A 17373-nucleotide genomic window follows, 5' to 3' on the forward strand; every position below is an offset into this window, starting at 1 on the left:
TGTATTTTGATTATTTACCCTTTACATACTTTTAACACCATTTTAATTGTTCAGATCAGAAGTGCAATTAAAGAATCTTGATGTTTGGACAAGGCTCATTTTATTTTGTTATGATTTTGAATATTGAAATTTTGAAATTGATTTTAGCTATTGCAAATTTCCCTAACCTTTATGTTTTTCTTCACACACAATGAATTCAAATGAAGGTCAATCCAGCAAAGAGGAGAAACTGTACTCTTGTTACTTAAGAATTTGCTTTGGAACTCTTGATGGAGCTATACATGCTACCTCCTTGATTTGCTCACACACTGCTGCACCCACTTAGTTCATTTCTGCTATTAGTTGCAGATTGGTGCACTACACTGGTCAGTTTGTTATTTCTAATACAATAGAGCCATAGAATAATACAGCACGAAGGATGTTATTTGGTCCATTGTGCCTGTGCTGGCTCTTTGCTAGAACTGTCCAATTAAACGTGGAGAGGCAGCTGCAGCAAGTAATTAGGAAGGGAAAGGCCTGCATTGCAAGAGGATTTGAGTTCAGAAGTAGGGATGTTTTACTGCAGTTAGTAAGAAGTCTCACAACACCAGGTTAAAGTCCAACAGGTTTATTTGGTAGCAAATACCATAAGTTTTCGGAGCACTGCTCCTTCGTCAGATGGAGTGGAAATGTGCTCTCAAACAGCGAAAGCTTATGGTATTTGCTACCAAATAAACCTGTTGGACTTTAACCTGGTGTTGTGAGACTTCTTACTGTGTTCACCCCAGTCCAACGCCGGCATCTCCACATCATTACTGCAGTTATACAGGGCCTTGGTGAGACCACATCTGGAGTACTGCATGCAGTTTTGCTCTCCCTACAGGGAGGACTATTTAGGAGTGAGATAAGGAAAAATGTCTTCATGCAAAGGGTAGTGAATCTGTGGACTTCTCTACCACAGAAGGTTGTGGAGGCTAAGACACTGAATAGATGTAAGAAAGAGATAAAGGGCGGAATCTTATGGCCGATCACGCCAGCGGGATTTTCAGGTCCCACTGCAATGAACGGAGATTTGCCTGGGCACCAAAATCTTAGTTCTCGCTACAGCAGCAATGGGACGTGAACAGCCAGTAAGACCATTTGGCTTGTTGTGTCTGTGTTAGCTCCCTACAAGAACAACTGTGCTTGGCCCATTTGCCTGCCCATTCCCCATAATTCCACAGTTATTTTCATTCTAAGTGCTTATGCAGTTTCCTTTTGCAAAGCAAGATTACGCATACCTCTACCACACTTTCAGGCAGTACATTCCAGATCCTAACTATTTGCCATATAAAAAACAAATCTGTCCATGTCACTCATTTTTTTTCACCAATCATCTGAATTGGGTTTCCACTGGTTCTTGTCTCTTAACTGTTGTGCGCAATGCTTGATAGTAAATTCCAATTGGTGCAATGGAGCAGAATGTCTGCTGCCACGTATAACAGGGGACTGAAATGGTAACACTTAGTTTGCGCCACTGCCTGTTGAATTTATCTTATCCAATATCTCTACTGTCTCCTCAGTTACTGCTCCATTGGCAGCATTCTCTTCTCCAATGAGGGCAGATAAATGGTACTCATTTCATACATCAGCTGTGCCCTCTGCCACCACAAAAAGATTATTTTCAATCCCTAATTAGTTCCACCCTTCTTTTGACCACCACTTTACTATTTGCGTTTAGAAATATATTAAGGTATTTTCTCTTGTCCAAATGAAGAATGTCCTGAAGTAATTTTTGCAACTGTCTGGCTTTCATGGTCTCCAGAAAACAGCATTTCATATCCATATCAAACATCACCTCTAATTTCTCCAACAAGGACTTCTGACTAAGTGGAAGCACAGTCTTTGAATATTTTTAAAGCGGAGGTAAATAGATTTGTGATAAGCAATGGGTGAAAGATTGTTGGGGTAGGCAGAAAGTGGAGTTGAGGTTACAATCAGATTAGCCATGATTTTATTGAGTGGTGGACCAAGCTCGAAGGGCCAAATGGTCTGCTCCTGCATATATTCATACATAGTAAGTCCATCGTGGGAAGGCCCATGGATGACTTTCATCTCCTGCTGCCAATTGAGGCCCTTAAAGGGAAAATTAATGCCCAATTAAAGGTCTCTTCCAGCCACTGTTAGTATTAAAGACATGCAAATCTGTGTCGGTTGCTTGTGGTTTCAATTTGGGGTGGGAGGTGGGTGGGGATGGCTGCTGCTGAAAGCCATTCCCTGTCCCTCTGCCATACTCCACATCACCTCCCCCTGATGCCCACCTCAGGAAATTCCTCACGCCATCATTTCCTTGTGGTCTGGGTCACTCTGTGATCATGGCTCTCTGGTTAGTTTACTTCCTGAAGCAGCTCTCCCTCCCACTCTGACACTGCTGAGCATAATGCTTGTCTCTAATTGGCCAGCAGCTTATGGCAGGCAGGACCTCCCACCCTCAGGGGGCCTGGTCCCATGGAAGGCCTGCCTGATTTGGCTCTGAATTTAGCAGGTCTTCCCTAAATGAGGCAACGTGGATCTCCTCCCCGGCTCTCCAGCCGAGACCCTTATTGCCTCCATAAAATTCTATTGAGTGTAATGCTGCTCTGTACGAAAGTCAAAGCTAAAAATGGCTGAAGCAACAGCTAATGCCAGTTCCTACTATGTGAACACTTTGGTGGCGTCTAATTGCACATGATCAACAATTTTAACATTTGCTTTATGTGAAAGATTGGAGCACAGCATATGCTCTGAATCAGAGAGTGGCATGGCTGCCCAAATGTGGGTCTTTATGATATTGTGAAAATTCTGTTCAACAATCTGAGACCAGTGCAACTTGGCTCATTTGGAGAGGTTGGGATCACTCCTCATGCAAGCTCCTGGTGGGACTGAGGGATATAAGCATGTGTATTGCATAATTTTGGGCTAGTATCAGGAGCCAAATTGACAAGGAAACAGTGTGTCCCACCATCATTTACGCACAACAGCAGGGAAGGTCACTGGCAGTGATCCAATCCTGTGCAATATAGTAGAGGAAAATCAAGATTGGTGACACTTGCATTCCAATCATGCTGTGTCACCCTAAAAGGTATGTGTGAGAACTGAGCATTACAGTAGAATTGGTATGCATCTTGCGTAGAATGCTCGACACATTGACTACAGGACTTTGTCCAGCACTGTCTAATCAGCAGCCCTGCAGTCACAAAATTTGTGAAACTGGTTTGGGTGGAGATGGCCAAGCATGAGAGAAAGGATTTCAAGTTCTATGCTTAGGCAGGCTGATGTCTCATATGAGGAGATGCCTTTTGATAGAGCATAGAACTCTGGGCGCTGCAAAGCCTTTTGATCTCACCCTCTTGAATGTCTATAAATGTTCTCCAAGCAAGTTAAAACTTGAAATGTTTGCTCCAAAACGTCCACAGTGTTAAGAGCAGCATTCAAAGGAAATGTTCCTCTCATGTAACTGTGATCAGCATTGCAGGTGCCACTGACATTGCCAGTGGCAGATTTCAATGCAGACAACCGTTGTTGCACGTCCTTGAAATTTTTACTGAAACATCTGGGATAATTACAAATAAAGATATCCACCAGTGGATCCTTCAAATAGAGGAACATTTAAAGGCAGTACTCATGCAGAACCAGTAGAGAAGTCCACAGCACACAAGGGGCAATCTCAGCAGCAAAGCACGTAAGACAATTGCCTGCCACTGCAGAATCCAATAAAATTAATTAAATAGCAATAATACTTCCATTTTATATAAGTATGTTTAAATGTCTCAGAGCTCGTCACATATTGGGTTACTGTTGTCGTGCAGGGAAACTTCTAACTCCCATTAAAATTTGAATGTACCTTGCAATTTTCTTGTGTCCAAAATAAAGAATTAAAAGGGACAATTCTGCTGATCTCCTCGGAATGCCATCTTTTATCTTGTACCATTTTAACCATAATATTTTGTATTGGAGCTGTCTTGAATGCAAGCTACCTTAAGCGGTGAACAGCAATAATCATCAACATATTTTCCAAAACTTGGTTAGAATAACCTAACAAAAAACTGCAGTGAAAATGCAGCATAAATAATGCAAAACAAATCTTCCATGGCTGTTCAAGAGTTGCTCTGCATATGGTGCTTTCCTTGCTCCCATTCCAAATGAGCACACAACAGAAAAAGAGCAAACATGGCACAAATACCTTTGAATTGTGCTGGACGTTTACGTAAGTGTTTTTGCATTACATCTGCAGACTTGATGAGGCTTGTGTAGAAATTGAGCGCAGGCACTAAAACTGGAAAAGCATGGAACTGCAGGCCAGCAATAGCCAAAGAATGATGCCTGGAAAAGCAACCGAGTACGGCAATCATTACACCATAACAAAAAAAAGGTTAAAGATACCACTTCCAGTCTAATTATGTACCCTTCTTACATTATACTGGTGCTGATGTACTACATCCACTGTCTGCTATATATCACGTGCTGTTCTCCCCTTCCCTGCTGCTATTGATGCGCTACAGGATTTTAAATTTTCCAACAGAAAAACAGGCACAATTGTGTCCATTTCCACTCCTGTGCTCCCTATGCAGACAAACTGGTGATCAATTTGTGGTAAAGGTTAATTGACTAAATACCCCAAGTTTTTCAGCAAGGTGCAAGTCACTTCATGCAGGTGTGAGTAAACAACAGCGCAGGTGTGGAATGTATCCGTAACTAAAGGGGTGCAAAATCCTTCTACAATGCAGCAATGCTACACAGATATGGCATCTAAATACACAGGAGAATATAGTTTCAAATACACAGAGGCTACCAGATCACCTACGCGTGAGTGACTGACGTTAATAAAAAATGCTTTAGTTCCAGGTCCCTGGATCCCAGAGCTGTCAATCTGTTTGTAAAGAGATCTGTTGTGTATATATTTCCCAATTCCTTTTATTCCGCTGCTTTTCTAGGCAAGTGAGTGTTAGTAATCCATATTGCTGTAAAGTGAAGGACATGGATCATGGTCTTGTTTTTAGCTCCGGATAGATTACTAGTTCATTTTTTTACAGAAATGATGTACCTCTCCAAAGTTTGAGTGCTGAAAAATGTTTGGTACCCAGATCTTTCCAGCTTCACAGTAATAGTGTGACTGTTGATTACAAGAGAACCACTCATGCTGGATTTTCCAGCCCTTCCCATGGGCAGGATCTTCCGGTGACTCTTCGCCAATCCACCAACACCCCCCCGCCAACACACACACACACAGCAGGTTTCCCGTCGGCGGGATGGGCGAGCCATAGATCTCAGTGGGACCAGAAGATCTCGCCAACGGCCAATGCCACATTGCCTCCACCATCAGAAAACACACTGCATGATGTTGAGTTGGCGGCGGGGGGGGGGGGGGGGCAAAATTATTGGGTCCATAATGGTTTGATTTATTGATTATACTAAGTGGGATAAATATACATCTTATTAAAGTTAAAGTTTATTTATTAGTCACAGGTAGGCTTACATTCACACTGTAGTGAAAGTACTGTGAAAATCCCCTAGTCGCCACACTCTGGCGCCTGTTCGGGTACACTGAGGGAGAATTTAGCATGGCCAATTCACCTAACCTGCACATCTTTAGACTATGGGAGGAAACCAGAGCACCTGGAGAAAACCCACGCAGAACGTGCAAACTCCACAGACAGTGATCCAAATCAGGAATCGAACCTGGGTCCTTGGCGCTGTGAGGCAGCAGTGCTAACCACTGTGCCACCATGCTGCCCCAATTGTGAAAGTTATGGTACTAATTCACTCTTACAATTAGTATGATGCCAATGCATTTGCTTAAGGCAATAAATATATATATATATATATGTAGCAGCCATTACAACTTTCCAAGCTTCATTGCAAGATGACCTGAAAGTGGTGTTCGTTGGAAATGGACTTTGTCAGCTTAACAAAAAGATTTGGAATATTGTCAACAATATCAAAGAAAGATCGTTACGAAGCTGCAAAATTGACAGGCAGCAAAAGATCAGCTGGTCTATTAAGCCTGCTCCAAATTGAGGTTGGCTGGAACAGCAGGGGTAATCACTTATTTTCTCCCTCTTTCCACACACCACCACAGCCAATCTCAGATGTCCGGGAGAGACAAAGAAAACCCCAGGACCAATAAGGAAAAACATACTTTGGAAATTTCTTTCCAAGCTCCTTAAGTGAGCAAAACCGGCCCAGGGGATTTTTCTCTGTGCTGGATATTGTTCTTTTAAGCTGCTAACTCTTTCTGATTTTGAATTTCCTGTTTTAAAATTAGTATTGGTGTCGGCTAGACAAGTAATAAGGTTGTGATGTAAATAGGGTAGAATTGACTTTGTGTGATATTGTAAAAAGGATTATAATGAATCTCGGCCATTTTCCATCTCTCCCAGCTTATATTTCCATTTCGGGAGAAATGCAAAGTAAGTTCTATCTGGACTATAGACCATTTTATACTATCGCACAGTCAAAATGTACTCTCAAACCCTCTCTATCTCTCAAATGCCAAAGATTGGATAATTCTCCAGTATTAGATCAGTGCTGCCTCCAAACTTCAATTTACCTCAAGAAGGTACAGTCTCTCATCCACCACCCCGCCCCCCCCCCCCCCCCCCCCGCCCCCCGCCGCCACTTTCTGCTAATCTAAAATGCATGTTGCTTTTACCAGAATATTGTCTTTATCAGAGACAGCATCAAAACCATGCACAACTAACTGATGGTTGCAGAACGAATGTGTTATTGATTGTTCCAATTAATAGAGGAACAGGTACATGTCAAGCCTTGATATACCTACCTCTCGTGACCTGGAATGGCTGAGCAATCTTATCTTCACTGATTGCTATCTCAGGGCAGAGAGAAGTTTTTTCACTTGCTGAGGAAATATGGTTTTGATTCAAGTAAACCATGTTATTTACATCAAATAATCTCCTCATTAATGTCCCCTGAAGTTAGGCACATCTATCCTTTTCTCTACAAAGACCAACTAGACGGATGACAGAGAGAGCATTTTCCAGTAGATGTTCAGTGTAATCCAGAATCTTTAATGGAGGCTTACTACTTAGCTATTTATATGAGGCACAAAACTGCATAATGCCTTCCAATTAGAGTACTGAGCTTGAAAATTAAATCATGTAGAGAAGAATGAAAATGATTGATTTTGATGGCAAGCTACCAATTCTTGGTTTTCATTTTTAAGTTAGAAGCCATTACTTTCTGTAAAATAGCACTGATTACGTTTAGGTGTAAATACATGCAAAATATAGCATTAAGAATTAAAATTAAATCAAAGTATGCTTCTAAGCTACAATATTAGGCCAGCAGCACTTTGAGCTATTTGAAATAGCTGAATTTAATGGTTTGAATCAGTCAAGTATTTTGATGTGCAGAAATACATAAAGATGATCATAAGATTAATTTGAATGAGGAGAACCATGTGGCTAATCAGAGCTGGTCTGTCCAGAATGATCCTACTACAACCTCTCCACTTCAACTTCCAGTCATTTTGGCAAATGATTCCAGGGCTCTTGATAATTTAGCCCCACCCTCACACTTGCGCGCAGTGCAAACGTTTTCATCATATTTACATCTGGCTCGAATTTACTATTAATTAGACATTATAGTCATACTGAAGCATAAATAAAACACAAAGAAAATTGGGGGGGGGGGGTAAAAAAATTGCAAATGTGAGTGGGTGAATCAAGCGTTATAATGCTTACCTTCATGGAACAGCTTATCCTCTGATTGTCCATATCAATGCCAGGCAAGAAACATGAGTATTCAATGCAAATACAAAATTTCTCAAAATTCCAGTTTCAAGGATATTTGTTGTATTTTTCATTTATGCTTTAACATAAGGAAATAATTATTTATGCTCTGTAATTTGTAATATTTAGCCTTCATTCAGTTGGCTTTTTACATTTCCGACTGACTTTGGACTGGATTTCTTTGTATAATTTCCACCATGCCACATAGCACTTCAACTTGTATTCATATTATGGTCTTATAAAATTATAATAAAGTGAGTAGGTGTGGAAAATAATGCAACAAAACATAATGCTATTAAATGCACTTTGAATTTTGTTGTAACATTAAAACTGTGGCATGTGTCTTTAAATAAAATGGAAAAACTGGTATAGATTAGTTAACCAGTGTACATATTGATTTTTTTTAATCAGTTGCATAGCTTAAATCAATTAATGGTGGTGGAAGGGGGGAATGGAGAAATAGACTTTAAAAAGTAAAATTAATAAATGTTAGTACATTACTGTATGACCAATCAATACAAGGGCTTTGTGAAACTGAATGACGTATTGGGATACCAATATTCAAGTCAGATGCTGTTTGCTAAATTATAAATGCCTGTAATTAAAATCCAGAGGCTGTTTCTATGAATGATTTAGTAAGTTATTTCATGTTTTGTCATGGCTGATTAACAACATTAAATTAACTTTTTCTTACTCAAGTCTTTGACTTTTCCATTTACTTAAAGGGCTATTGTCAACAGGAATTCTGGCTTGCATAAAAGTCATTCATGTTGATAAAAAAAAACTTACAAATTTTAATTATTTTCAATTCGATCACGGATTGTGGGCGTCGCTGGCTAGGCTAACATTTATTGCCCATCCCTAGTTGTCTTCGAGAAGATGATGGAGAGCCACCGTCTTGAACTGCTGCAGCCCATAAGTTGTAGGTATACCAACAGTGCTATTGGGGAGGGAGTTCCAGGATTTTGACCCGGTGACAGTGATGGAATGGCGATAAAGTTCCAATTCAGGATGGACTGTGGCTTGGAGAGGAACTTGCAAGTGGTGCAACAGTATCTGCTTCCCTTGTTCTTCTAAGTGGTAGAAGTCACATGTTTGAAAAGTGCTTGGTGAGTTGCTGCAGTGCATCTTGTAGGTGGTGTACATTGCCTTCACCACCAATGCATGGTGGCAGCAGTGAATGTTTAAGTTGGTAGATGGGATGCCAATTAAACCGGCTTCCTTGTCCTGAATGGTGTTAAGCTTCTTGAATACTGTTCAAGCTATACTCATCCAGACAAGTGGAGAATATTCCATCATAAAACCTATGCCTTATAGATGGTGGACAGGCTTTGGAATGCCACTGAATTCCTAGCCTTTGTCATGCTCTTGTACTTACAACATTTATATGGCTGGTGCAGTTTAGTTTCCGATCAATGGTAACCCCCAAATATTAGTAGTGGTGTACTCAGCAATGATAATGCCAGTGAGTGTCTTGTGGAGATGGTTAGACTCTCTCTTGTTAGGAAGAGTTTAGTGAATGTCACTTATATGCATCACAAATAGGTTTAAGAAATTGTATACATTTTGATTTATTTAACAATATTCAAGAGTGTTATTACAGTAAATGTTGCGATATTCTCCAGTGGTCATTGTCACTTTCAGCTCAAACAACCTCCTGCAATGGAATAAGGGCAAAATACTGCGGATGCTGGAATCTGAAACAAAAACAGAAACTGCAGAGAAACTCAGCAGGTCTGACAGCATCTTTGGAGAGAGAATAGAGCTACTGTTCTGAGTCAGGATGACCTTTTGTCAGAGCTGTGATGAAGGGTTATCCAGACTCGAAACATTGGCTCTATTCTCTCTCTACAGATGCTGTCAGACCTGCTGAGATTTTCCAGCGTTTTCTGTTTTTGCTCCTCCAATAGGATATATTTTATGTACAGCAGCGATCATTATATCTGTGTGAACACACTTGGAATCAGGTGGGAAAGATTAGGTCAACTTTATATAGAAGGCCAACCATGTTTCCAAGACAAAATTATTTTATTTCCTATAAAATACAATGGTTCTTAAAATTGAATTATCCAGACTGTGAATCTCCTCTCTAATCCAGAATCTTTGCTGTTTTATTTCAGCAACAACAGCCACTAGCAGCACACCACTTAGCCCTTCAGCAGCAGCTTCTCCAGGTGCAGCAGCTTCAACAACAACACATCATGACTATGCAGCGTTGTGGCTTGCTCACAGTCCAGTCTGGACAGCCGGCTCTCTCACTGCAAACACTGGCACAAGGTAAGCATGGGGCCTGGAGATGGGTCTGTTTAAAAACAGGCCTCTAGGTCGGACTGCTCAAATGGGAGCTGCAAAGCCACAGCAGTTAAGTTGTTCAGGAGAGGGCAATTGAGCAGTGACAGGACACACCAGCGTATAATATGAAAGCTATGAATGAGACGATGCATGAAGTGTAATCTGTGCAGCAACACATCAGGGACACCCTTAGGTAATTCAACAGCCATGTCATTGATTGATTTGAATAGTTGTATGTTACAGCTAGCCTGTTCCTTTGGTGTTTAAGGAGCATGTTTAAAGCCTAAGGGTGTCTATCTGCAAGCTATTGACCAAAGAACCTACTGAGTGGCTTCAGAGTTACAGTTCTACTGGTGCAGTAAACTAATAGCAGTGACACTTCTCCCTGAGGAACTGGGATTCTTTGGAAAGCAACTGAGAGTTTGTGCAGGCAGAAATACAAAGTAATTTTTTATCACTGCGATAATAGCCCAAAACTGATGTCATTATGAACCTTAAATCAACTTTATGCTTGCTTGAACATGGTCACCTGAGTATAGAGGTACAAGGACGAAAAAGGTTGAGCAACTATGTTTGTCTTTCATCCAGTACTACCTGGGATTGGGAAATTGAGTTCTATGAGCAGTAATCAATCATGTTTTCCAACAACATACATTTTTCAAAGTAGTGTCCATTTCTTTTATAATGAGGAACAGCAGTGTATGTGTTTAAAACTAAATGAAATAAATATAGAATAAAATCCATCATGGTGCATCCTTTTCAGGGTAATCCCATTAAAGATAGCACATGTCACAATCTACTTTCTTGCAGTAGAATATCATGTAATCAGCTAGCCTAACTATTTAGCTCTGTTTTAACCATGCAAATAGTGGTTTTGTGGTTAGCTGTGGCAGTAATTGTTACCACACAAGCAGTGTTGTTCAGCATATTTGCTAAACAAATTAATATTTCTAGTATCATGTTTGAAATAGAAAGGACAGTGCGAAGGAATAGGGCAATCTGTGTTGTGACCTTCCTGGTTGATGTGCTAGTTGTTATTGCTAGGCTAATGCTTGGAAGGTTGTTCTACTGTCCTGCGATAATTCACTATTCTTTGATATGCAAACTATCTGCCCAGAACATGTAAAAATCCTATCAGTCTCATTTCACACTTCTTAACCACTTAGACTCTCTGGAGTCTATTGCCTTATTAGACCTACACTCTCCAATGCTACCGTAATTAAAATCTTTAGCAGTAGTTTAGTAAAGTAAAGATATTTTGGCTGATCACTTTGAGATTATTATCCAATCCTTGCACCCAAAATGAAAGTAATAAATTAGATTTTGACCTGGTATTCTTCCTGATCTGAAGTGCTTGAATATTTAATTGTGATTTGTAATTAAAATATAGTTAGAACCACAGGTTTTTTTTGCTTTCTGCTTTCAAATTTGCACATTGGTTTATGAATGAAGTCAAATTTTAATGATAAAGACAGGTGATTAAAAAATAATTACTGACATAATATTCTAATTTTGTAGTAAAATTATAAAAGGCCTTTGAATATGGTGCAAATGAATTGGTTACATTTACAGCACATTATTTTCAATTATGCTTTTTATATTTAAAGAGGAATGCATTTTCCATTAATATATTGCAAAATATCTGCGATAATAACTAAGTGCTTTGATTTTAAAAGGAGAGTGATGTGCAGAGCAGTCTGGTTATGTTGCAATTTGAACAGATCAATTATTGCATACACTTGAAGAATTTACTTTTAATTATCAACACTAACTGAACATACAGCGGGTTACACTGTGTCTTGTTAGAAGTATTGCAACACATAGGAATATAGTTAGGAATTGTCTAATTAACATCAGACCTTGTTTACATACACTTTGGTATTTTAATTAGTGTGTGAAGAAGGATAAGTCTGCTGTTCATGGATCTAATTATACAATATGGAACTATTGCTGTTTGACACAGGCATGACTCCAACAGAACTGCAGCAGCTGTGGAAAGAAGTGACTGGAGCTCACACGATGGAAGAAAGTGTAACCAAAAATGGCAGCCTAGATCTTTCTACTAGTTCGATTTGCTCTCCCGCTCCACCACCTAAGACCTCACTACCAGTAACCCTGATGAACGGGCAGTCTACGGGTCACACTCCAAAAAGGGAATGGTAGGCGTTAATAAGACATTATCCGCCACTGATCCAACTAATTTGTTTTATCTTATAAGTCCTTTTATAGCCCTCACTTGTCAGGCTGGTGGTATCTCCATTCATTCATCATAATCTATTATGTGTAATGATGCCTGATTATCCTGCTAGTATTTCTTTTTTATATGAAAAAAATGAGACCTCAGAAGAATTGTGTGGGTAAGTAGCCATGCAGTGTTAATGGGATTCTGCACAATGTTCTAGGACAAAGAATGCATAGTTTTGTTGCTGCTCTGTTTCCTAAAGAGAGTGGCATATCAATATAATGATCACTACCACTACCTACCACAATACGACTTCCACTAATGTCATGTTTTGAAGAGTATATCTGAATTATGTAGTGATGCTTGATAACTTACTTTTCATTACAAATATTCAGAATCCCGTTAAATCACATGGCAACATATGTTCCCTTACCTCTTGCCTCCAGCTCAGTAGGTTTGCATACTTAAAATTGAGAGAGCCTGTATTACATGAAAACAAATGAATGTAACTGCATTTGTGTAGCATTATATCACTCGTTCATGATATCCCCAAGCACATTACCTTTGAATCACCTTTGCATCACCTTTGAAGTCTTGTAGGCAAACATTTGTGCACAGTAATACCCGACAAACAGCAAACGATTGAATAACTAGATGATTGATTTTTAGTGATGGCACTTCAGGGAAGAATGTTGGCCATGATTGCAGAGAGAACATTCTGCTGTTCTTCAAATTGTTCTAGCAGATCCTTCATGGCCACCTATGGGGATAAATTAGATATCTGTTTATCACGTGAAAGACAGTATAAGATCCTTCAAAGATCTTAGGTGAAAAAATACTTCCTGCCTTATTCATGTATTTAGAAAATGAAAATTTTCTTTAAAAACAGTCTCACATATACTGGAAAGATTGAGGAAGTAGTGTAGAGTAAGGTCCCAGATTTCACCAGTTTTTATAGACAGGGCAGAGAAAATAAGTGTGTAGAGATAGAGGAGAAGAGTGACACCAGCAAGAAGGGGAAGGAGGCCGGAACATAACCTAGGAGCTAGACTAAAACCAAGGGTGGCAGGAAGACATAAAAGCTGCAACTACATAAAGGAGCAATCGCAACTTGGGAAATAGAAAATAACAATCAAGTTGAAAAAATCTTCAGAATGCTGACCCAAACGTCCTCATACTGGAAAGGTGAAGTAGAGATGGCCTCTTTGTGGCTGGAGATTTCCTAAAAATGTGGTGGAGTGTTTGGGACAGGAAATTGACAACCTCACTGGAGCAATCGAAGTAAACCCAATATGTTCCCCTGACCATCTTTGCAGTCATTTTGTACATTTTGGATGCCTTCATTCATTAGATGATGGGCTTAATTCCATCTTGTAAGACTATAGTTTGCCTGTGGTGGTCAATGCTATGTTAAACATTCCCTGATGTAGCTCAGGAGCCCTCATTCTGACTCTGAGATGTTAATTGCAGAGGATGACAGTGGGCTGAAAATGTGCATGATTTGCTGCCTTCTCTAGGTCCTCTTAGCCAGTTGAGCTTTTTGTTTCTGTTCGGTGCTTCCAATGTCTTTTCAGACAGCCACTCTCATAAGAACATAAGAAATAGGAGCAGGAGTAGGCCATCTAGCCCCTCGAGCCTGCCCCGCCATTCAATAAGATCATGGCTGATCTGACGTGGATCAGTACCACTTACCCGCCTGATCCCCATAACCCTTAATACCCTTACCGATCAGGAATCCATCCATCCGCGCTTTAAACATATTCAGCGAGGTAGCCTCCACCACCTCAGTGGGCAGAGAATTCCAGAGATTCACCACCCTCTGGGAGAAGAAGTTCCTCCTCAACTCTGTCTTAAACCGACCCCCCTTTATTTTGAGGCTGTGTCCTCTAGTTTTAACTTCCTTACTAAGTGGAAAGAATCTCTCCGCCTCCACCCTATCCAGCCCCCGCATTATCTTATAAGTCTCCATAAGATCCCCCCTCATCCTTCTAAACTCCAACGAGTACAAACCCAATCTCCTCAGCCTCTCCTCATAATCCAAACCCCTCATCTCCGGTATCAACCTGGTGAACCTTCTCTGCACTCCCTCCAATGCCAATATATCCTTCCTCATATAAGGGGACCAATACTGCACACAGTATTCCAGCTGCGGCCTCACCAATGCCCTGTACAGGTGCATCAAGACATCCCTGCTTTTATATTCTATCCCCTTCGCAATACAGGCCAACATCCCATTTGCCTTCTTGATCACCTGTTGTACCTGCAGACTGGGCTTTTGCGTCTCATGCACAAGGACCCCCAGGTCCCTTTGCACGGTAGCATGTTTTAATTTGTTTCCATTGAGATAGTAATCCCATTTGTTATTATTTCCTCCAAAGTGTATAACCTCGCATTTCTCAACGTTATACTCCATTTGCCATATCCTCGCCCACTCACTCAGCCTGTCCAAATCTCTCTGCAGATCTTCTCCGTCCTCCACACGATTCACTTTTCCACTTATCTTTGTGTCGTCTGCAAACTTCGTTACCCTACACTCCGTCCCCTCCTCCAGATCATCTATATAAATGGTAAATAGTTGCGGCCCCGAGTACCGATCCCTGCGGCACGCCACTAGTTACCTTCCTCCAACCGGAAAAACACCCATTTATTCCGACTCTTTGCTTCCTGTCGGATAGCCAGTCCCCAATCCACTTTAACACACTACCCCAACTCCGTGTGCTCTAATCTTCTTCAGTAGCCTTTTATGGGGCACCTTATCAAACGCCTTTTGGAAATCCAAAAACACCGCATCCACCGGTTCTCCTCCATCAACCGCCCTAGTCACATCTTCATAAAAATCCAACATGTTCGTCAAGCACGACTTTCCCCACATGAATCCATGCTGCGTCTGATTGATCGAACCATTTCTATCCAGATGCCCTGCTATCTCCTCTTTAATAATGGATTCCAGCATTTTCCCTACTACAGACGTTAAGCTGACCGGCCTATAGTTACCCGCCTTTTGTCTCCTTCCTTTTTTAAACAGCGGCGTAACATTAGCCGTTTTCCAATCAACCGGCACTACCCCAGAATGCAACGAGTTTTGATAAATAATCACTAACGCATCCACTATTACCTCTGACATTTCTTTCAATACCCTGGGATGCATTCCATCCGGACCCGGGGACTTATCCACCTTCAGTCCCATTAGTCTACCCAGCACTGCCTCTCTGGTAACATTAATTGTATTAAGTATTTCTCCTGCTGCCAACCCTCTATCGTTAATATTTGGCAAACTATTTGTGTCCTCCACCGTGAAGACCGACACAAAAAACTTATTTAAAGACTCAGCCATATCCTCATTTCCCACTATTAACTCCCCCCTCTCGTCCTCCAAGGGTCCAACATTCACTCTAGCCACTCTATTCCTTTTTATATATTTATAAAAACTTTTACTATCATTTTTTATATTAGTTGCTAGCCTAGCTTCATAGTCTATCCTTCCTTTCTTTATCGCTTTCTTAGTCTCTCTTTGTTGTTTCTTAAATTTTTCCCAATCACTTGTTTCTCCACTATTTTTGGCCACTCTGTACGCAGCTGTTTTTATTTTAATACTCTCCTTTATTTCCTTCGTTATCCACGGCTGGTTCTCCCTTTTCTTACAATCCTTGTTTTTTGCTGGAATATATTTTTTTTTTTCTCCGGAGGCAATGGCTCTCACTATCTCCCGGTTGTCAGTGTCATATCTCACTTGCAGATGTCCTTGTCGCGCGTTGAAAGTTGCAGTCTTGTCTCAATGAAGTTCATGTTCTGGTTGCAAGTGAGAGCAGCTGTTATTAATTGGGGGAAAAGTTAGGGCATTTTTCTTAAGTTTATATAAGAACCTGTTTCCACGGGGGTTGGGGACATGGAAGGGGCAGTAAAACTGAGACTGTGCCTTTTGTCAATAAACCTGTTAAGAAATGACTGGCTGCTGACTCCTCCTTTACTCAATGAATGAGCAGCACGTTATAACATAGAGGAGGTATGGGCACGCAGGAAGTTATGTGATCAATTCACTGCACCGAAGGTCTTTGGGTATATGGTTGTTACCTATCCAATGAAAGTGGCTAAGCCAGCACAGATTTTAGCAACGAATGTGTGCTGATGGCATTAACATGCTCCACTACCTCTGAGTTGGTGACCTAGTCCTCCATAAGATGCCGAGGATATACCTGAGACAGCAAACGTGGAAATGCTCAGCCCTTTCTCCTGTCTGCCATATGTTGTAAGAAGTTTAACAACACCAGGTTAAAGTCCAACAGGTTTATTTGGTAGCAAAAACCACACAAGCTTTCGGAGCTCTAAGCCCCTTCTTCAGGTGAGTGGGAATTCTGTTCACAAACAGAGCTGATTTTCACAAAATTCTGTTTCACAAGCTCTGTTTGTGAACAGAATTCCCACTCACCTGAAGAAGGGGCTTAGAGCTCCGAAAGCTTGTGTGGCTTTTGCTACCAAATAAACCTGTTGGACTTTAACCTGGTGTTGTTAAACTTCTTACTGTGTTTACCCCAGTCCAACGCCGGCATCTCCACATCATGACTACCATATGTTGTCCAGATCCCACCACTGTCGAGGAGTGCACTGAGGAGACAGGCTTGGTAGACTCAGTTTGATGCCGTCAGTCAGGTTGCTGTTGATTCATTTGTTACCCTCAGAGTAACAGAAAAGTCAAAGGTGTGAATGGGACAGTGGTGAGTGGATACTCTACTGAAGTCATTCCCTGCTTCCCAAGCTTACTGTCTCAGCAACTTTTTAAGTCCCTTTCACATAACAAAGCATCCCAAGGTGCAAGTAACCTCCATACCCCGCAAATACTCCCCAAGGTCTAAAGCTATGGGCCTACATTTTTCAGATGGTGGATCTCCTTTCCCGCCATCTGAATGGTCTGGTTGCTCCGTAACCATTTCCCACTGAAAAAACAATCGTGATTCATATCAGTTTTCCCGCGAATTCAGCACTTAGAATGCTTTTGGGAGAATCGCCCCCCCCCCCCCCCCCCCCCCTAATTGTTCCACCACTAGTGGCTACACCATTAGCAGCCTGATCGCCCCCTCTGCACCTCCCCTTCTCCCCCCCCCAACTAGACCGTCCTAGCTTCCCACCCTGGGACCCCTTAAGCTTACCTTGTGC

At 41.1% G+C, this 17373-nt stretch overlaps 1 protein-coding gene across 8 annotated transcripts in view; it reads left to right on the top strand.

The window, feature by feature from the left end:
- Positions 1–17373, top strand: part of foxp1b (forkhead box P1b) — a 502439-nt gene that overhangs the window by 391797 nt on the left and 93269 nt on the right. For all 8 annotated transcript variants that reach the window (XM_078209450.1, XM_078209454.1, XM_078209451.1 and 5 more), the window contains 2 exons: positions 9869–10025; positions 12004–12199. In XM_078209450.1, coding sequence (XP_078065576.1) covers positions 9869–10025; positions 12004–12199 — 353 coding nt within the window. The remainder of the gene's footprint in view (positions 1–9868; positions 10026–12003; positions 12200–17373) is intronic.

This window comes from Mustelus asterias, chromosome 3 (assembly GCF_964213995.1).
Source record: "Mustelus asterias chromosome 3, sMusAst1.hap1.1, whole genome shotgun sequence".
In the NCBI taxonomy this organism is placed as follows: domain Eukaryota; kingdom Metazoa; phylum Chordata; class Chondrichthyes; order Carcharhiniformes; family Triakidae; genus Mustelus; species Mustelus asterias.